The 23,179-nt window shown below is 36.8% G+C and overlaps 1 protein-coding gene across 4 annotated transcripts in view; it reads right to left on the bottom strand.

Moving 5' to 3' along the window:
- Nucleotides 1-777: 777 nt before the first annotated feature.
- The window catches only part of ELOVL7 (ELOVL fatty acid elongase 7), a 32,734-nt gene continuing 10,332 nt past the window's right edge, over nucleotides 778-23,179 (bottom strand). For all 4 annotated transcript variants that reach the window (XM_083883649.1, XM_083883648.1, XM_083883647.1 and 1 more), the window contains exons 2-8: nucleotides 13,853-13,941; nucleotides 11,731-11,921; nucleotides 9,457-9,537; nucleotides 8,875-8,931; nucleotides 7,079-7,184; nucleotides 3,998-4,134; nucleotides 778-2,668 (exon numbers count right to left, since the gene is read on the bottom strand). In XM_083883649.1, the coding sequence (XP_083739775.1) occupies nucleotides 2,465-2,668; nucleotides 3,998-4,134; nucleotides 7,079-7,184; nucleotides 8,875-8,931; nucleotides 9,457-9,537; nucleotides 11,731-11,921; nucleotides 13,853-13,916 (840 nt within the window). In that variant the 5' untranslated portion in view covers nucleotides 13,917-13,941 and the 3' untranslated portion in view covers nucleotides 778-2,464. The remainder of the gene's footprint in view (nucleotides 2,669-3,997; nucleotides 4,135-7,078; nucleotides 7,185-8,874; nucleotides 8,932-9,456; nucleotides 9,538-11,730; nucleotides 11,922-13,852; nucleotides 13,942-23,179) is intronic.

Here is a 23,179-nt window from a genome sequence, read left to right as displayed (position 1 = left end):
TTGCAGATGTAGCTCCCAAATCAACAAACACGTACCTGTCCCTTCACACCCAGCTGCATTGCTCCATCCATATTTATGGGGCAGAAAAGGAAGTATAACTGCAAAATCAGAGAGCAGAACTAGGACTTCCTCTGCCAACACAGAAATCATCTGCAAGGCTACAAGGTAATGCCTGGTTCCTTGCACAAGAAGCAGAGAGTACTATTATTCAGTTTTCACTACAGACTAGCTATTGCAGCCTTTCCCTCATAAGGCCTGCATATTTCTCAAACAATTTGAATGCAAAGGCTCAAAAAGGCCTAAAAGAACCAAACTTCTATCCCACTTCCTTCATCAGTACTTATGTAATAAATCATTATGGATATATAGATATATACACACACATTTAAAAAATAAAACTGGTAAATACTTTAATGCTATTTGAAAAGACAGCAATAGGTGTCTGTCCTTAAGGAAAGCCCTCCTTACACTGGGAGCCAGGATGACACATACAGGCCAGATCTGGCTGGACTTGGAACTTTTAGTCAGTGACGGACTGACTTCCCACAAAAAAAGAGGTGTGGTCCCTGATCAACATTGCAGCTGTCTAGGATCTTGTGGTAAAGCATCTCTCCACATGTACTGCCAGGGAGCTGGGAACTGAACACTGATGATTCTAGGATCAAGCGTCTAAAATTCAGGGAGAGTAATTTAAATCTCAGGTCATCCAAATACTTTGAGATCTACTGTCAAGCTGTCCTGAGAGCTGACAGCTACAGGGATTAAATAGTGAATAGATGAAATATAAATTGTTTTTTATTTGCTTTTAAAAATGTGATGTAATCTCAAAAGAAAACATTTGCAACTCATGTCCAACCTAAAGTTTACATTCCTTTAACATTTACAATGCACCATAAATGTCAGTAAAATAAAAGCTAATTTTCAGGTAACAAAGGTTAGTTTCAGGTAACAAAGCTTACTCTCTTGGAATTGTGCAACAGGGAGGCTATTAAAATCTGCCTGAAATTTTTTGAGCATTTGAAAATCCCACAGATCAGATCAAGTAAAAAGCAAATATTACAAGTTTCTTTTTTTTTTTTTTTTTTTTTTTTTTTTTGGTGTTGTGGAAAACAGTACCTTTAATGGTAACATTAATCTAAATACATTTAATTCTTCATTTCCAGGTCTGTTGAATGCACCAATTCCTTAATAAACTCATGCAGTACAAATACAACTTACAAATAGCAGGTTCCTTTGATTTCTACATGAATGTGGCCCCAACAATCTGCCTAACCTTGGAAAACAACATACTGGGTAATTCTACACAGAGTGGAGTCATGCCCAGTCACAACTGCCTGCCCTACATTCAGAAACTCAAAGAATGTAATGATTTTTTTTTTTGCCTGGTTCCACACAAGATAACTGGATTAACTTTAACCTTGAGCTGATAAAAACAAGCCATAAAAAAAAAAAAAAAAAAAAAAAAAAACAAAAAAAAAAACAAAAAAAAAAAAAAAAAAACACCAAGATGACACAAAGTCCTTCTAGACATGTATTTCAATAGACAATGGAAATGGAAGAAAGTAGAAGAAAGTACAATCATGGTATGTGACATTTAAGCTTAAATCATTAAATCATAATTTTTTTTTACATTTTATTTGAGTACTAAGATTTTGGCTATTGAATTAAAAGATTCCATAATCCTTCTAGCCCCACTTCACAAACAGCACAGGCTATCAATATAAAGTATATCCATAGACACATTGAATAATAAGTATAACTTGGCTACTACAGTGAACAAATCAGTAAGATGTTTTGATCACTATGCTACAAGACAATTCAGATAATCCCCATATTAGTAGCTTTCCAACATTTACGATAATGTTCAACTGAGTACAACATGAAATGAATTCAGTTCTTCTAGTAAAAGAGAGTATATCCAAAAATCTGTGATCTTCAAACGAAACATTATGTCTTGACAGATTACCATACAATCTTTCCTTTAAAGTAATATAGTTTATAAACAGCTGTAACAAGGTTTATGTATTAACTATATTAATATGCCTTAGATTCTATAAACAGTATTTACTGAAGAATCATTCTTATAATAAAATGAAGCTGACAGTCTTAGCAACTTACAACATTTAAAGTGAAGTAATTTTTATCCCCCTCAAAGTGTGTTCAAAGTACTCAGTACTTGTCATACACATTTTAGTTTTTCTTTCCAATTATCTTTATTTCTGTGCATTTTCTAGATAGAGGTCATCTACCTTTTTTTTTTTTTTCATCAGAGATCCACAGTTCTTCCCCAGTCCCATGTTCTGAATCCCAAATAACTTACGGTAAAAATACAAATTCTGTTTTGGAAGAAAACATACAAAATATACACCATGTAGTGTGCGCACCTAAACATCTTGATTGTCAAGTAGTGCAAGTTTCCCCTTTGACATATACACTTCTTTGGTTTCAGAGACAATAATTCGTTTCACTGATCTTTGCCGATGCCATTTCTTGCCATTTTTGGCAGTCTTTGTCCCTTTGTGTAGGCATGGTACCAGAAGTGGAGGAACAAGACCAAAAACATAGAGCCATAAAGCCAAATAATAAACATGAAAATGGGATATTGGTACGGACAATCATCCATTATGTAGATTTGTCCTATATGGACTGTAATCATAATAAACTGGACCTGGAAGAAAAAGATGAAGAAAATAAGTACTTTTAAAATTAATTATAACCTTACTACAGAAGTTTAAAAAATTTCAGCATAGCTTGTTTGCTGAAAAACAGATAGTAGGGGCAGACTGGGGGAAAGCAAGGAACAACAGGGACAATAATACAACTTCCTAATATGACACAGGTGCATCTTTATAGCCCATCTCCCCGAAACATTACTCCACTGAAAAACAGGTTTGCATACTAAAGGAAGAGAAGTTCTGGGACAAGCTTAGAAACTCATAGTAGGAGAATAGGGTTCTACCCTGACCAGTTCAGATAAAAAGGAAAGAGGCAGACAGTGCTTGTCCAGTGACAAATGGAAGGCTCCTTTCCAAAATTAACTAGGACAAAAAAAAAAACAACAAAAACACACACACCAAAAAAAAAAAAACAAAAAAAAAAAAAAAAAAAACAAACACCAACCAAAGCAAGTAACCATTAAATGGTCAGGGAACAAGAATTCCCACCTTCCCTGCTCCACTAGCATGTGACAAAAAGACACTCCACACGAACTCCAAGTTAATAGTCCACTGGTAGTGCCTCCAGGTCAAAAAGACCAAGTTATAAATATTCAGGCTACATTGTTTGGAGTTGCACATGGTTACATGAACTATTCTACTAAAACCAGCCCTGATGCAAGCAGACAGGGAGCTCCTTTACCTCCTCCATCAGCATCCTTGCTCATTCTAAGCCAATTGTTTAGCCAGAAACTGAATTTTGAAAATCCATCTATTAAATGAGGTGGGCATGAAAAAGCACTCAGAAGAGCAACATTTTGAAAGTGACCTAAAACTGATTAAACACTTAACATAATTACTGCAAGAATGGGTTTTAATGCTCTGGGTTGGAGAGAGGTAAATTTTCTAAACATAAACATTTTCTATGAAAGAACATCTAGTTCTAAAGAAATACTTTTTCACTTTCCTTACTACATGTTAAATGTAGATACTAGTAACATGTGTATTCTGTACATTAATTGTATTTTCTTGGTGTAAATTTGTATTTTGATCATTTTTATACAAGCAATGAATCTTGTAAATATATTTACTAAGTACTGCATAACTGAAAAGCTTATTTGACTAAATCTGTAATTACAATGAATGCTGATATCAGCAGGTTCAAATATATTACTGTGGAGAGCTCACACCTTTTGTTAACCTCAATTAAAACATTAGTAAATCTCATACCAACTGTAAGCTCCACACATGGGCATAACTAAAAGGACAAATTTATTGCATTAAATCTGTGTTAGCTACAAGCAGGGTTTTGGGAGATGCATATGTCAAGGACAGTTACTCACAAGTTGTATAGTTGTCATGTACTTTTTCCACCACAAATATTTATGGTAGGCTGGTCCCAAAGAGCAGATTCCATAGTACGTGTACATGACAACATGCACAATACAGTTCAGCAAAGCATGAAATGTTCCTAAGCCACCTGTAGAAAAACAAAAGATAGTAGTAGTAGTATTACAGCAGGTATTTAAAAAGCCACAGAGGTCTTAGCAGATTGTTTTGAACCAGGGTATGAAAAAACATGTACCACAAAACCTCGATTTAACTAACCCTCAAGTTATTTTACATGAATTGGGTTGATACCTGTTCTGACAGGTCATATCAGTTTCTTGTCTCAGAAAAGGTTTATCTTAGCATTCCCAAAAAACCCAGTAAAACTCATCTGATCTAATTACCTGTTAAAAAACCATTTTAGTGGAATTTTTTTCTTTGGGTTAATTTTTAAAATTATTTTTTATTAAAACACGTATTTGATAGAGACACAGAAGACTTAGTAGAAAGCATTCCTCCTGGGTTTTGCCTCCTTTCTAGACATCATGATGAACTTCAAAAGTTGTAGAGGATAAGTAACAAGTCTCTTCCCAATACAGATTTCTGGATTCCCAGGGAATGAAATACAGTTTCAGACAGTAAGTTTTTGTAATCATGAACAAGGGTCTCACAAATCCATTGTCAAACTCAAAACATACTTACAGTGAAAGGGAAACTTAAGTAGGGCCCGTTTTGGGATAATTTATGACTGAAACTAGTAACACATGAGCATTTCAAAGAACAAATAAGGAAACACTTCCTTTTCCATTGGATTAACCATGGAGCTACATGATCCTGCTCGAAGTAGCTTTATTTAATCAATGCAAGAAATTAGAGGTAAAAGTGATCCAAGAAGCAACAGACAGCAAAGTATTTTTAAAAGAAACATGGACATGAAAGCAATGATCATCAAAAAGAAAACAAGATGACATAAAAGGAGACATTTAGTGAGAAAAAGAGTGCCATTTTCCCATTTAGAATCATTCCAATTAAAAATAAAACACATTTTGTGTTTTTAGTAGCTCACACTAATCTTCCAGCTTGAGAAGGCATATCTCCTCCAGCTGTGATTGCAAACTTTCTTTGAAACTTAGCTATTTGTATTTTTAAAAATGATTTGAATGTTCTTACAGGTCAAATATACACACTTTTTTTGGCTTGTGCAGTGACCATTCAAAAGAAAAAATAAATAGCTAAAGCAGAGAAAAAAGGGAACCTACACAACAGTACAAAAATAAGCTCCAAAAAGCAACACTATACTAAGCATCATTTTATAATTCTGTATTTATATCAAATTAGAGAAAAAATAGCATCTCCATCCAAAACTGTTGGGTTTTTTATAAACAGGTTGAAAACTTGACAGATGCTGCTGTTTTGAAGGACAAGCACTGATGAAACTGAATACAAGGTAAACATCAGCAGGACTGAAATTCTTGGAAAAAAAATTAAACTCATCAAACAAGAGTATTTGGAAAGATAAGTGTAAAGATAAGCAATAGAGTTTTTGGAATAAACACAGCTCTGCATAAATATGAGGGACTTTTACTAGCAGAGGACAAAACAATTCTTGCACCCTTTGCTGAAAATATATGCTGAAAATATAAACGGGATGAATCTGATGCAAAATCAGAAGCCTGTAGCTGGTATACTGATCCAACATCCAGATAAAAAGGAGAAAGTTAATCACCTATAAGTGGAAAATTTTCAAGGTTGAAGAGGAGGGACTGCTATTTGCTGCAGGTTTCCCTTTACAGACCTATAAACACACTGGGGTGTATAAAATAAAACCATTCAGTTTTAATATTAACCTAATACCAGTCATTCAGCAAGATCTGAGAAATACAATCAATCCATCACTTTCCTAATAACAGAAACTCAACAAATACAACAGAAGTATATCCATTTATACATAAGGAAAACTGCACACTGGAAAGGTTCAAAAGATCTACAAATTTTCTGGAATGCTTTCTGGACCACTCCAGAAAAAAAACAGACAAAATAGACACTAATAGATCAGACTGAAGAGCAATGGAACAACTGCTTCATCAATTCATCACCAATTTTGTGACAACAAAAAAAAACAACAACAACAACAAAAAAAAAAAAAAAAAAAAACCCCACCAAACAAAACAAAACAAAACAAACAAACAAAAAAAAAAAAACCAAAAACAAACAAAAAAAAAACCCCACACCACAAAACATGTTTCCAGGTAAACAGATGTGAAACCCCACTGCTTCTCACTAGAAACTCCTAAAAAAGCCTAAGCAGTCCCAGAAATGGATTAACAAATGACTGTGCATTTCTCCACTCTCTGGTTTTCAGACTATTCTCATGGCACACTGTACTTATTAGTGGTGCACACTGATAATGGGGCATAGGAAAATGCATGTAAAGACACACCGAGCAGGAAAGGAGAAGGTGAAGGTAAGCTGATAGTGGTCAAAAGATTTAAATTGAAAACAATACAAATATGTTTCTTCAATAAAGAAGGTCCAGAAAAATATTTCTTTAGTTTTGTGAAAGCTGAAGTATCAGGTGTAAATAAATCCCACAACATGCTACCTAAAGTCAGTAAAAATAACTGCAAAAAAGACTGAATAATTTCTCAAACAGGAAAAAAAAGAAATGAACACAGTTCTCCCCTTCACCTCAGTCCTAACATTGTAGGGGGCAAAATGGTTATGAAATAGTTTCAATGGAGTTATTTGCTTCATGTATCTCCTCTGGCACTTGGGATTTTTCAATGACTTCTCTTTTTCCTCTAATAATATTTTTTGTTTGTACCCAACTTTCTTCTCAGCATATCTTCCTCCCATAAGAAATCAACAGTGAATAAAACACTGTCAAATAGGAAAAATGAGTAATCCCCACCCGTTTAAATAATTATGATGATCTCAGTTGTTCCATAAAATACTGCAGAAGTCTAAATTTAAAAACACTGATGTTTCCAAGATGTTTAATTCTCCTTTTTTTTTTTTTTTTGTCTATCATAGATAATAGATAACTTTCACTACCAGAAGATATGTTCAACTTAAACTCCACTCTTTCTCCATACCTGCAGCAAATTTGACTCCAAACCACCAGGTCCATGGCATGATGGAATGATGAAAGACATGCAGGAATGTAACTTGGTTGTTTTTCTTACGCAGTACAAAAAAGATCTGAAAAAGATTTTTAATGAACAGAATGTTATAGACGATAATCAAGCCCAACATATTTAAAGAAAAATGCACACATCAGTGCTGGTTGCTCACTACTATACATTTAAGAGTTCTTCACAGTTACAGAGTTGGGAGAAGAAGGAAAACTGAGTAAGTTTCTGGCCATGCAAACTAGTTTTCAAAAAAAAAAAAAAAAACCAAAAAAAAAACCACCAATAAGTAAAATCCACCTGTGAAATCTCAAAAGCCAAGGCAAGCTTTGAAACCAAACATCAAAGGTTGAGCCATCACCTATATGGGCAACAAACTGTGTAAGATGGACTTGCTTGGACTGAGAAGTCTCTACAAGCATCAGATTTTAAGTCCCCTGAACTATTAATGAAAGGCCATTTGAGAAAATTAAATGAAGGATTAACAGTAGAAAATACTATGTTAGAGAAATAGCACTTTATTATGAACTCTGACTTAGCTACCATTGTAAAACATTGAAATGGTACAGAATATATATGCAGATATTCTCAATTGATATTGGCAGGCCCCCTTTTAAAGAACAGGCATCAAGTGAAATGTTGAGGGAAGACAGCAGAAAAAAAAACGTAAGGAGAAGTTTGGTCATGGAAAGGGTAGTATCAGATGGCAAGCAAATAAACACAGAAGAAAAGAAGTCTGCTATGCCAGAGAAAACATTTGGAATCAGCAGATATAAATACAGCTAAGAAATTACTTTTGCACTAAAACAAAAAAGGTGATGATAAACAGGTACTTAATTGTTTGTATTCAAACAAAACAAATTTTTAAAAAATTGAGGCTCGGGACTAATTAAAAAGGAGCACTATATCCTGTGGAGAATAATGGCAAATACAGCAATACACTTGTCAGGATTTTCCAGTTTTAGCATTCCTAACACTTCTGTTACCATTCCATTTGGTTTAGTCAGTAAGATCTTCCAGTGTTGAATCATGAACATTTGCAGATGAAAAGTCTGATGGCCAGCTTTGCTCAGAGGATGTAGAACATCCTCACTGCTCATGAGTCAGCTCCTGAACCATCAGTGTTGTGCCCAAACAATAAGCTAATTCCAACACTCAGAAGCTGGTTTGAAAATATCTCAGTCAGTCCTATCTGGTGCCAGTTTTGGGAAGATGGCTGCTGGTGGTGAACAAGGTCTGTATTCTGCTTCAATGCATTGCTTTTCTTTGAAATATGTTAGAGTGCCAGCCTGACATCAAACATCTCTATAGTCATGACACTCAAGACAATCTCAGGAATTGAGAGCAAGTAGTTATGGCAATTTTGTCCTGTATTCAGAGCTGCTGATGATATGAATGAGGAAGATAAAATCTGAAGATGATGTGAAAAAATATATTCAGCATGATCAACTGTTTTTTATCTGCGTTGCCATAGCATAACAAATTAGTGTACTCAGATGTTAAACAGACAAGTTATCCAGACTTCCTAAATATTTAAATGTGTGTTCCCTCACTAACATTTTTCCTGATAATGAAGGAAGAGCAGTGTAAAAAGACAATAAGATACAAAGACATAATAGGGGTAAACATCCTGATGGTATTCTAATAATTGAAGATTGGAGGACTAAATAAAAAGCAACTTATATCCCCAGCCCTGAACAGCACCAGTTTTTCTGCTGTGGAAAGGAAACAGAGCCTTTTATTAGGCTACAAATACTTACCGTGTCTAATAATTCAATGAACTTGGAAAAGAAGTAGAGCCAACAAGTTCGCACCATCTGCAAGAGTAAAAATCAAATTGTCAAACCATAAAAGTCAAATAAAACTGAGCTGGACAAATAAGTATCTATATAAAGGAAAGTACTGGGTCAAGTGATGTTCCAAGGTTGACAGAAATATTTAAATGTATAGTTCGATTGGTTTTTCCTTAAAAACACAAAACAATTTTTAAACTTAAAGGAATTTTAAAACCAACAAAAACAAGCCAATGAATTCCTTGCCTCTTTCTTTCTCCCAACCAACCAACCCATCCCTCCAGTTAACTCACGTGCTCTATATTATGCAAGAGGACATTTCCATTTAGTGCATTCCACTCTGTAACAGTGCATTCAAAAAGCAGACTGCTCAAAAAGCATTTCTAAAAATAAAGTAAATGTATAACACACTACTTTGAACCTAGTCTAGTGGAAGGTGTCCTTGCTCATATCAGGGACGTTGGAACTAGATGATGTCCAAGGTCACTTCCAACCCAAACCATTCCATTGTTCTATGATAACAATTTGCTTTTGTCTTTGGCAACTTACTCTTAGAGCTGTCGGTGACCTCGAGTAGTCAACGATATCACACCGGAATGAGTATCCTGTGGCCCAGCCTGACATAAGAAACTGGAGGAAAGAAAAGGGCAAAGATTAACTTTACGTCTTTTGAAAAATTCATTAATTTTGGATTACTTTTGCAATCACTAAGCAGGAGGGGAAAAACAATATTAAAAAAACCTTAAATCAGCAACTTTGTCAATCATCTACCTGTGTGTGGGATAGCTACCACAAAAATCCTTTGCTGTTGCAGATTAATGAATTTCTAATTCCAGGACCACACCCATAGACAAGAATTTTCTTCCTACACCCATTACTTCAGCATTAGTAACTGAAGAGAAGAAAGAGATGCATCTCAAAACCAGTGTTAAAAACAACTTACTGTGTAAGTAAGACCACAAAACCAAATATAATTCTTTTGAACATTGTCATCACAGCTAACTATCTTAATACAAAAATGAATACAACACAATATCTTAATACTCTCACAAAACCAGTACAACAGAAAGCCATTGCTAATTATCATTAAAGACAAGGAACAAATCAATATGCATGATGTACATTTAATATCATAGTTTCTAAAATTCTGCTTAGTTAAACTTCACGGTTCAATTAGTTTTCCACTCATACATGTGACGAGAAGCTACAACTGAGAGCACACATATGACCAAGGAACAATATGTACCAAATATAGTATAATCTTTTCTCTTGAAACATATTAAATTTTGGACAAGATCAACAACATTAGTATTATACATGGCTTATTCTACTATTATATATATATATATATTGGCCAGCCACTATGACAGCTGTATTTTAAATCTTTATGATGCTTTTCATTATCACCATCCACTCATGCATGGTAAAAGCTTCACCTTTCCTAACAGAAGCAGGCTTTCATCCTTTTAACTTCCTGGAAGAACTGATTGCTTTAAAAAAGGACCTTTTTCTGGAACACCAGCAAAACAGCACAGTACTAAAATACCCATCAAATGACTTGTTCCAGAAAGGGAAATGATCAGCTTCTTGCTGACCACCAGACAACACAGCAGAAATTCAATTGATTACACTCTGTCCATGCACTCTGTCATGAAATTGTAACATGGAAGTTTTGACAGCAGGCTTAGTGAATACCTTGCCAGTGTCAGACACTAACAGAAGTTTAATTTTTTTTTTCTTTTATTGTTTCTTTGTGGGGTTTCAGGTGGTATTTGGTTTGTTTGTTTCCAAGGTTTATAACTAAAACCAAACTTGGAACCAAATTCCAAAACAAAATTTGTCAATTTTTTAAAAAAAATGTCTGAATAGCAAAAGCATTCATCTTGTCCACCACTTTCCACACAACGGTCATGATACAAAGCAGCTGCTGCTGCAGTGCCTTTAGAGAGCTTAGAAGAAATGTCAGGTAGTTCACTGTAATTCATTATAAGATTCATGCAAATAAAGCTAACAGGAATATATCCTGCCAGTTTGGCACAATGACCTCACAACCTTTTATTACTAGTTCACCAGATCTGAAAGGCTGTCCTTCACACAATACCATCAACAAATAGCAACACTTCATAAAACCCCACCAAAGCCCACCAAGTCCCAACAAAGAAGTAAAGCCCAACAGCAGCAAAATCTCAACATTGCTTTTGAAAAAAAAAGAGAATTTGCTATTTTGGGGTTGTGAGGAAAATCAGTGCTAAAGGTTAAAGATATCCATAATTTGGGCTTGGGGGGGAAAGCAGGGGGCAGAAGTTGGAGGGTTTTGTTTAGATGGGTTTTTTTTGTTCGTTTAAAGGACAAAAGTGCCTAGAATTAGATTTTGTTAACCCTTGTCAATGATTTCTGTCATTTAAAAGGCAGATCTACAGAAGATTATTTCACAGTAGACATACTCTATACAGTGTTTAAACATCAGTTGTTGTTCATTCCCCTTAAGGGCAGGAAGTAGGACAGAAACAATTACAAAATACTAAGAAAAGCACATTGTCTGCTTTACCTGTTGCAGTACAGTGAATTTAAATGATGAAAACTTTAAACTTTTTAAATTATGTATAATGACACAAAATGTTTCACATTCTCTCTATCTGGGTATGACTTATTCCCTTTTTCCAAGAATTACAAGTTTAGCATATAGCTTGGAGGAATATAATTACGGCCATGACAATAATACTTTTTTGATAATTGCAGTGTGGGAATTATATTAATAAAATTATTAAAAGTTAGTTGTTAAAAAAATGAAATATATAAATACATTACAAATGTAGTACTTACTTCATAAGTCATATATAAAGAGAGGGCTACCACACTAAAATTATAAAATGTCATGATCTGCCTGAGTTCAAAAGGTTTTTTATTTTCCATGAGTTTGGGTCCCAAGGAGGTGACAAAATAAACGTAGGTTCCAATGATAAAAGTTGTTGGAAAAGGTGAAGACATGAGCGGCCAGCCTTCCAGTCTTGGATCTAGAAGGGGTGGGGGAAGAAAAGAAGAGAAATCAGATGTCTACAGTACTTACTAAAACAGCTACAGAAAAGTATTTAATTCATAATGGCCTAGGTTTTTCTGTCACCAATCTTGCATTTCAGAGTCCATTCACCTCAAATCCATACTGACTGGATAACATTATTTACCCATGTAGGATTCAGTGCTTCTTTCTTCACATATAATGAAAAGGAGGCACAGAATCACGAGTGACATGATTTTCTCTTTACAGTATGACAAAACACACACTTTCATACGACAAGAAAGTTATAATACAACAAACAAATGTTGCAAGTTACCCCACAGTTATGCCAGAGACACGTCCTCCTAGGCATACCCCACTCCCTCTCCCTGCAGATGAGGCTGACAGGTATTTCATCTGAGCATCACCGTGATTCCACTGCACCCTTCTGTGGTTCATTACAGAGTCCCAGATCACATTTCTCCATAAGCAGGTGAACTGATACAAACCTCATGTAATTTTTATTTTCTTTAACAAATTTATTCTGACTTTTGGAAGATTTGGTTCAGAATGATCCCAAACTTAACTACTGACTCAGTAAACTGTTGGTTTCATGGTTTGCTGCTGTATTTCAAGGGTAAAATTATACTACTGTTATTTTTGTCAAGTGTTTAATTCATAGCCAAATGTTTCAAGTCAGCGAATTTTCAACCCACAGCATTCAAGCAACCTTTCACCCATGAGACCCTCTCATGTGGTTAACAGCCACTGGAAGTGTAAAAAAAGATTGAGGAGGAGAGCACATTACAATGCTGCTCACAGCTTGTAATGTTCCAGTGCTACTGCCCACAGACCAAGGAGGATTGTGACCCACAGCATGAGGAATCTGCTCATGTGCACTGTAAGATAGCCACCATTTCTTCACAACTGACTGTTTTTGTTGTGTCCACCCTTGCCCTGCTCCTACCAAGCCTTTCCCGCTGCTCTTCCCAGCCTGATCCTGAAAAAACAATGTTCCACCACTAACACTATGATACAAAATGCCAAATACAAGCACTGTTGGGCACGGAGACCACTCAGGTTCTGGAGTCATGGATACTGCAGCAGAAATGCTCACTCCATCCCAATCCACTTCACCCCATGAACCATGCTGATTAAACTCTCTGCTCACTTATAGGCTGTGCTTTGACAGAACAAGAAAAGTTGTGCTCAGCTATGCTGAAAAAGACAAATTGGTAATCTTATCTATCAAACCTTAACCACTTCTCATTTTTTTCCAAGGAATTAGCTAACCTTGTCACTATCTCTCTACCACAGTGAGACACACTGAGACTGATGGGTCTTAACCCCAAAACTGAGGTCTTCTCTATCAGCTTTTGGTAAGCATACAGAATAACAAGAGTGGCAACATAAAAGCAAAGTGTGATTAATATCCTTTACTAACTGCAACAAGAGACTAGCATCCCTTTTCAAAGTCCCACTGTAAAAGAGTTAATTACTCTGAGGATTAATTTCAAATACTGAAACTTATCCTGGCTTGTTTTGGTTTTTTCATTTTGCAAAAACAAAATGCAGTAATACCATATGCCTGCATTAATTAACTGGTAAAATGCAATTGTTTGGTAATGAAAAAGAGTTAAAACCATACATTCAGCACCATAGGAAAATCTCAAACTATATATTCAGGCAACCAGAGACACTGACAGGAGAATCACTGCTTGCACTTTATTTACTCTGAGTTTATATCCATAAACTACCTGAGTTTTGTTTACTTCCTATCTTAAAATGCAGAAGCTAGACTGTCATGTTAATTAGTAACCTGGCAAGTCTTACAAATATTCACAGGGTGACAAAGCTACTTCTAAGCTGATAAACAGCACACCTAGCATAGCTGCACATTGCTATTCAAAATTATTAAGAGTTAGTAAGTTTTAGATTTAAATGACTCACCAGCATCTTTAATCCATTCATCATACAGTAGTATCGCCTTTGATGTCAGATTGCTAAAGGCCATTTTCACTTGATTTTTATGATGCTGCCTGCAGAAAACAAACCAAAACAGAAATACAGATTTTTGTCAATAAAGAAAGATTAAAGTTTTTTGGAAGAGAGCTTCAGGAAACAAAGTGTTAAAAAAAGAGAAAAGGCTAACAGAGCACCATATGTGAAATACAGATCAGGAAGCATTAACTGGCCACATCCCACTATCTTTGGCTCTAATTTATAGCAGAGCTGTTAGGCACAACAATGTGATTTTGCAATCTCTATATACAAACCAGGTGCTTCCGTGCCATAAAGTGTTATCTCAAGAAACTGTGCTGTGGTTAACCATTACAGTTAAGAGGTAAATATGAATAAACAACAGATGCTTAAATTATTTTTTATCACCATCTCCACTTAAAGTCCAAGCTGCTGATATATGAGGAAGTTCAGCTTAGCAACATTTATTACTGAAAAAAAAAATCTAAATAAGAAGTATTTCTAAGGTATGTAGGAACGAGAAAAGGTACCAACATGTCAGCATACTCCTTTTAAATACAATAATTAGCCATGTTGTAATTAGTATGCAAATCCCACTCTGATGAATCAACTGTTTCCACACCAGAATCATGGAGTGTCACAGTACCAGTGACAATACCATTAACCCACAAAAATTATCCAGCACATCCACTTTGTATGCAGTACCTCCTACTTATGTAAAACTTTTCAGAGAAGTATGCTTATATGAATACTAATTTTTTCTGCACAATTAAGCCCTTCCCTTGCCTCATCCCCCCTAGAAAATGCTTTTTAAAAATCCTTGCACATTTGATGGTGTTTTTTTCCCTACCCACTCAGTGTCTCACTCTACCATATGAATTCTCTCAATACCCCCGTGCAATTTTCACACTGTATTCACCTTTATTATTAATGTCTATTTATTATTTCAGGCTCCAGCACACCTTGATAACCAGCTCCTTTCCTCTGGCAGCCTTTCTGCATCTCCTCCAGGCTAAGCCAGCTGCAAGTTGAGAGAGCCAGTTCTTCCCTCATGATGGTAATGCATCTCTCTCCTCAGATCTCCCCACCATCATCTTCTCATTTATCTTCACCTTCACAGTCCAGAAAAACAGCTTCACCCTTATTTCCACTTCTGCAAGTACATTCTGTTTACTGCCATTTTGCAGGAATTTTTAGCCACTACACTCACTCTTCATTGCAAGATGCAATACAGACAAGCCTGCCTCCATTAGAGCTCATCTGATCTACCTCATCTCCATTCTCATTTTGCTGCCCACTTGTTTTCCTGGTTGCACTTCTGTCCTGTGCCTCTGAACATCTGAAACCACCACCAATTTCACATTTGGAAAATATTCCCTCTGCAGGTCTCTTTTAAGTTCACATTTTCTAGAAATATCACCCTCCAGCATCAGCATTTCCCACCTCAATGTCACTGCCTTCACGCTGACCATTTTCATGCATCCTGTTTTACAACATTTGCTTCAACTCTGTGGTGATAAAGGTGATGACAAAACAAGAAGTATGGGGCATCTTCTTTCTTTACTAATGGAAACTTCTTTACTAATGAGGAGCATTCTTGCATTTGACACTAGCAATCACGAGATAAAGGATTTTATGGTTAGAGGCAAATTATAAATATTATCGTCACCTTGCTCCATAAGCCAACTATGGATGATATCAAACCCACGTAAATCCAACCCTGTCCAGGTACTTCAGAGTGCTCAACTGTGACAGCCAAGCAATTCAGCCATAACTGGTGCTGGGGAGGAACCATTAAAAATGTTTACTTTATAAATAACTATTGTATTTAATTGTTAGACAGATTACAATAAATTACCCTGTTAATCCAGTATTCTTTCAGACACATGAGAACAGTCTGTCAAGAGAAGAGACACAGCAAACTGAAAATAATTCATGCAGTGGTTATAACAGAATTCTACCAAAGCCCACAGAAACCTTGTGCAGAGTATTGCTCAATTTTTCAACAAATATATTCACTCAGTACAAACAATCATAATATATTTAACTGGTTCTTTGGTAAGAAAAGTAGCTTACTGATTTCACTTCCACTCGGTATTCCCACCCTCACTTTACTGGAACTCAGACTGGCAAGCTCAACAAGCTGACCACAACTACAGTAAAACAAGAAATATACTTCAAAACATGCTCTTAAAAATCCAGAAAAATCAGTGTAGATTCTGGCACTAAATCAATTGCCATTTAATAGCCATGTATTTGGGTTTGCATAGCCAAGCTTTGGTAGTGGAGGGGCTACAGGGTGGCCTCTGCAAGAGGCTGTGAGAAGCTTCCTCAGTGTCCAGCAGAGCCAGTCTCTGGTGACTCCAAATATGTATGTGCCACTGGCTAAGATTGGGCCAATTAGAAATGGTGGTAATGCCTCAGTGATAACAGATGGAAGAAGAAGAAGAAAAAACATGTAACGTTTGTGCAGTTTTAATTGCCACCAGAGAAGAGCAGAGTGAGAAAATGTGAGAGGAATAGCCCAGCAGACACCAAGGTCAGTGCAAAAGGAAGATAGGAGGTGCTCTAGGCACCAGAGCTGAGGTTCCCCTGCAGCCCATGGCACAGAGCATGGTGAGGCAGCTGTGCCCCTGCAGCCCATGGAGATCCCTGGGGATGCAGAGATCCACCTGCAGCCCGTGGAGGAGACCCATGCTGGAATAGGTGGATGCCTGATGAGGCAGCAAGGCCATGGAAAGAGAAGGCCACACTGGAGCATGAAGGATGCATCCCATGGAAGAGTGATCCACACTGCAGCAACTCATGGAGAACTGTTGCTTATGGGATGGACTCACATTGCAGAAGTTCATGGAGAACTGTCTCCCATGGGGGAGACCCCATGCTGGAGCAGGGAAAAGACTCCTCTCCCTGGGCAGCAGCAGAAATAATGTGATGAACTGACCACAACTGCTATTCCTCATCTCCCCACCATTCTGGAGGGAGGGGGCAGAGCTGGGAAGGAGAGAAGGGTGGGGGGAAGGTGTTTTAAGTTTTCATTTTACTTCTTACTATCATGCTCTGATTTAGTTAGCAATAAATTCAATTATTACCTTTAATTCAAGTCTATTTTGCCTCTGATGGTATTTGGTGAGTGATCTTTCCTGATCCTTATCTTAACCCATGAACCCTTTGTTGTATTTTCTCTCCCCTGTCAAGCTGTGAAGGGGAGTGAGAGAGAGGCATTGGTGGGCATCTGGCACCCAGACAGGGTCAACCCCCTACAATGGGCTTGGGGTGATAATTGTTACACCCTCTTACAGTTGTCACTCAACAACTGCAAACTCACAAGTAGACAATTCTTTACATTTACCCACTTGACTTCTTAACTTCACTTTAATTTTTGCATCAGAAGTCAGACAAACTTGCTGTCAGGGTTAAATAACAACTCTTGTACCTGCTAGGCATTGAGCCAAATGCAAAACTTTTATCTGGAATCGAACTATCTCCAATAGATTTCTTCTAGTTGTAGTAGAAAGGCAGATGATGAACATACTAAGATTGGCTCTTGCCATACTGATGGTGAGGGATTTCTCCCACCTCTCCTGACCTCAGCATTCACAGCTCCTCTTCCTTTAAAACAGTCCTCAAATGTTTAGACAGCAGAGGCTCTCAGCCTTCAAGATTTCTTTTCTCTTCATAATCAAGTAAGATACAATTCCACCACAGTTACTGAGCTTCTTCTAAAAGTTGTTTGAGTTCAGTAACTCTGGAGTTCAGTAAGTGAGAGAAGGATTTACACAAAAAGTAGCCCCAGCCTCACCACTCAATAGTGACTGATCAATTAATCTGAATCTAAAGGTAAGCAAAATACAGTAAGTTAACTCCAGCTACTTTAAGAATTAATGTCTGCAAGAAAGACAGTGCTGTTCGGGACTTCCCTACAATTAAAAGGTTTACTTAAAACCAATTTTTATACACGACATTACTATTTCACTTTCAATGTGCTTTACAATTCTACCTATTTTCTTTAGCTACCCAGTTTTCCTTCATATATCCACTTTCATGAACAATAGTTTACATTATGTTAGGTTTTCAGGATAATTTTTTTGTTACCCACCTACGAAAAGAGAGTTAATGGCAACATGGAAAATATTTTGTCTTACCTTTTTACACTTATTCACACACATTCATACACACTGGAAAATAATATGATCGAGGCCTGCTTTTTTAAATAGAAGAGTGAAAAAACAGAAATCACATGCCTATACACAAGATAAGCAACTAGCCTGTGCTTAGTCAAAAAAAAACCAAATCATTTTTGAAAGACTGTTTTTTATAGTAAAATTGTGTTGTTAAGAAGTAAACTGATAATGCTTTTACCATAATGCAATTTTCCAAAATGTTTGGCAGTTTTGTAGGCTACAGAAATTATCTTCTAAATGTGAGACTGGAAAGAGTTGACCCGAAGGGTCAAAGACTTGGGGCCAGAGAAGGCCGTTTGTTAAATACAGTTTTAGTTCTTCATACTGTAAATTCATATGCCCATTATGCATTTGTATGGCCATAGTTCAGTCAGGAAAATACACATTTGGTTTACCTACCTGCTAATGTACTTACAGAATCAGTACACCAGCAGTTTTATTTCCAATCTTCCTCTTTCTGCTCATATCAAAATTTAAAAATGCCATTAAAATGCACAATAGGTTGTCCAGTTTGTGGCAAACTCTCTCAAGATTAGATAACAATAGCACACTCATTTTCAAAATCGAGATATTTTAAACAATATATTGCAAACAATTGACATAAACTGAAAAATGTAGTCATATAAGTAGTCTGCCCAGCTTGAAAACTTCTAAATAAGAGGCAGTCTCTCAAACATATGCAATTGCCAAACAAGCATCAAAACCACCTCAAAAATGTATGCAAGATACTCAGGTCTTCAAAAGAAATAAGTTCTATTTTTCTTTTTGTCAATGGAAATAATACTGTGCACCTAAGTTCAAGTCAGTGTAGTAGCATAATTTCTGAAGACATCTTTAAACAAATGTGCCTCCACCACTATAAAAAGAGATGAAAGTGAAGCTAAGGAGGAAAAGGTTCGTGTTAAAGAGCAAAGTAATCTGCTGCGCTCAGGTTGCCTGGGCAGCTGGAAGAGCCCACTGCCTGCAGCCGATCTAAGGCATACAGCTTGGCAGAACCAGTTCCAAGCTGGACCATTACCTTTACTGGAGAGGCAAAGGCAGATAAGATTGTTTACACCAACAAAAATGCCACAAATACTACAGCAAACCCTGTAAGAATGTCTGACAATGAGAAGTGGTAAGGAAACAAGCTGTTGGAAGTGCTCAAGTTCACTAAGCTCACAAACCTATTAGTGACTTTTGTAATGGGAATTACTGGTATGCCTCAAATATTCCTAATTTTTAAATGAGAACAAGAAGCTTTTCACATTCCTTTGCTTAACCCACATAAAAGATATTTGCCATTCTTTATGCTCATTTATTCCCCCTACATAGTTTTTAAATAACAAAACAAATATCAAGATTTACTTTTAAATAGTAATTTTATAAAAACTGTTTTATGTTAATGACTACTAAACAAAATAAGCACACAAAAGAACTTCACTTAAAAAAAAAAAAATTGAACAAAAAAAGAATTGAACAATCTGATGTAAGCTCTGTCATTCCAAAAACCAATTTTCAATTCAGTGTGAACTTAAAACACTTAACATTAAAAGTTTACATTAGAGAAAACCAGCCTATTATTAAAAAGAGAGACGAGATTCTTTTACAGTGATCCCTCAGAAAATGCCTGGAGATTGTGACAACTCAGTGCATATTTCAGTGGTCTGATTTCCACCCAGAATGGGTCCCAAAAGCAAAGCTTCTAGAGTATCACACCTAGCCCATACACACAATACAGCCTATACAGTGATGTCTGGAGGATCATCCACCCTTGCAGATCCCACTGGAAGAGGAGGAGAGCCTACAGAAAGCATTGACCCATGCAGGTCTGATTTCAAAATTATAGCTTAAGAAATGGCTGTAATACTGGGTTATATATTCAGGCACAATTATGAAACTTTCATGTTTCAGAATCACTTTGTATACTGTTGTTAATTCTGCTCTTGAAGTTCAGAAGGTAATTAAATCAGGACGTTTCACAGATGGTATCTTAAGATTTACCTGGGAAATACCAGCTCTGCCCTTCCTATTTCCCAAGGCTGTGTGTTACATAATTGCAGTTGTTTTAACTACATTACTCCCTTATGTCACATGGCAAGCAACTACAAACTGCCTATTATATTACACGGATTACTCACCCATATTCTGCAACAAAGTTTTAAACTTTACCTGGGTGTCAACTGTTATGGATTTTGCTGAGAGAAGTTTCTGTCACCTTTTCCATTTTTATGCCTTCTCTCAACTATCCAGACCAGTTTTTGAGAGATTAATCTCACATGCAGGTTTGCTACATCCTGCTTAAAATTTAGATGGCTTTTTCCTTTTTGTTAATATTGCTTATAAACACTGCCCCTGCTAGATGACAGTGGACATCCTAAAACAGATTACAGAAACTTTATAAGAACATCTACTCACAAAATTCCTCATTGGAACTATTCAATGCTTATCTTTACGTAGTCATCCTTGCTGAATTTTTTACATAGAATCTTTTTATTTAATCTTTTGCTTTTTAAACTAGCATCAAATCTGTTATTTACCTATGTGACTAAAGTACTCTAAGTAGCAGAACTAGTGAAAACAGGTTTCATTTCAACCACACTTCACAGTGGTTTTCTGTCTGTCTAATGGGTTTCCCATTCTGCTGCTGTGTAAAATAAAGACCAGTTTGTATTTGCTTCCACACCCCTCTATAAATTGTTGAAAGAACAGATACTGAAGACTTCATAGCAAAGCTGAAGAGTAACAACAGGTATGGAAAATCCCCTTCTTATGGGAACAATTTCAGGAGTACAGCCCTGCTTTGTAACCCAGCTCCCAGACAGAATTACATGGGCACCCTCCTGGATCACAGACACTGAACCAGTCACCAGTGTCTGAATGAGGAAGGTGCCCTGTGCAGTCCATTCCCACAGCATTGCTGCCAACAGGTCTGCTCCAGGCAGCTGTAGGATAACCCACAGCAGTTCACCAATCCAAATGAAAGCTCAGGCTTTGAGAAAGAAAAAAAAAAAATATTTCTCAGTCAACTCAGGCTTGAAAGGCTGAACTGCTTGTGCAAAGGAAACATTAAAACTCACAAACTGAAATGCCACAGGAAGGGAGAAAAGTGGGAATAATAGCCCTGTCACAGATCCCTTTAAGCTGATAATGAAGTCATGTAGGGAGGCCACATCATCCTCCAGTCCCGCCTACTCACAGACAATCCTGTACTAGACCCCTAGTTAAGAACTTCATATGCTCCACCTCAAAAAGTCATCACTCTGTCCACCAGAGATACTCTACAAGATGATATGTGGAGCTACAAAAATTACGTTGTGCTACAGTAAGGCAGGAAAAGACCTGTCATCATCAGTAGCTTAAATATCTTAAATATATCACCTGAGGTTGCAGGGATGCATATGAAATGATCCTGGGACTAATCTCCTACATCACGTAGAAAGAGTCTAAATAGTTCTTGCAACCATAACCTGGAAGGAAGTTTCTTTACAAGAATCCAGTTATCATTTTAAATCAAATATGAGACTCTGGGCACGTCTCTGAAAATGTTCTCAGTTTCACTTAGTACTTAAGCACCATGGACATCAGTGTATCTTCATCAATTTTCTCTCCCCATACTTCCAATGTATTAGAGAAAATCAAAAACATTAGCAGGGGAAAGTTTCCTAAGATTTTAACTTGTTTTCAGTATTACCCTGCCTTTAACAAAAACTCTAATATTGAGCATTTAAATGTCAGCCATCCCTTAGCCAACTAGTCTCACTAGACTGCCTACTCTGCTGCAGTGAGTGGCTCCTCACACAAATTAGTACAGCAGCTCTTCTTCTTGGTGCCCCAGTGCACAACTTACACCTGGCTCCTTTCAGCTTGATTCCAGCTCAGTGACACCAGCTCACAATGTCACCTACACCTGGGTACACAGTGACTCCTGTGGCACACACAGCGTGACAACTTTCACTTAGAAGTCAAAATAAGGTTATTAATGCACCCTCACTTCCATTAGATAATGGTATATCATTACCCTTATCAAAGGCCTTTGGTAATGCATTGATTTAGTAACTGGGCCACATCTGACCCGGTTAATATTAATATCCTCCTTCCCCGGTTTACACTCTCCTTTTTCCTCCTTACCTTATTGTGCAATAGGAAAGCAGATTTTCTTTAAAGACCAGACCAACTAAGCTTTAGTTACTTTAAACAGACTTTTATAAAACAGGAAGTAAGGGCTAGAAAGCAGTAAGACAATCTAGTCTTTCCAGCTGTGCTGCACAGTCATGCTAACTCATACCCCCTGTGCTCCATGCTTGTTCATCTACAAGCCAACATCTTGGTAAAACACGGCTTCTACCCATTCTGTTTGTTTTTCTTCTACAAACAGCTATGGTAGAGACAGTTCTGATAGGGATATGTAAGAATTATTTACAGCTGTGGTGTTTCTAAAGTGTATACACATCATTAGTAACCAAGCAAAACAGAATATAGAGCTCTGAACTAGAGGGGTAAGGACTGCTATTTACCTGCATGGCAAAAGATAACATAGACTGGGGCTGTTAAGTTTCCTAGGAAGCACATTTGTAATATGCAGGTTTTTAGGTAAGCTCTAAAGAGAGGGAGTGCAAGTGCCAACTAAATACTTTGAATGAAACGGATCATAGATGTCTAATGTCTGAGACTTGCTTCCTTTAGCAGCAAGCTGAGTCACTCAGTTGGCTCCACCATATCTTCCATCCTAATTTACAGTTAAGAGTTAATGCTTATGACTTAACTGAATATAAGGCTCTCATACATTGAATTAATCACAATACAGGCAGTTTGCTACCAAGGACTTGGTCTGTGTTTACCCACTTCTTAGCAGAACAACAACACAATTTGTCTTTAAATAGTCACAGTGGGGGTCACTCCATGGAAGCTAAACAGAAACAGAAAAGCAAAGCTAGACTTCAGCTTCCAGAGAAGACTCCTTAAAATAAAAGGGAATAGGACTTGTTACATAGGTAGCATCTTGCTAGCCTAGCAAATGCCAATGGAAAAAAAAAAACAGACAAGCCTTTTTATTTCCAAAGACATGCCATAACCAAGTAATCGATGGCAATGTTGCTATTCAGCACTAGGGAAAAAGAAAAAAAAAAATTAG

Source organism: Zosterops lateralis (genome assembly GCF_965231275.1).
Source record: "Zosterops lateralis genome assembly, chromosome: Z".
NCBI lineage: Eukaryota > Metazoa > Chordata > Aves > Passeriformes > Zosteropidae > Zosterops > Zosterops lateralis.
The sequence above is the reverse complement of the archived record's forward strand: the minus strand, read 5'-3'. Positions and strand labels throughout refer to the sequence as shown.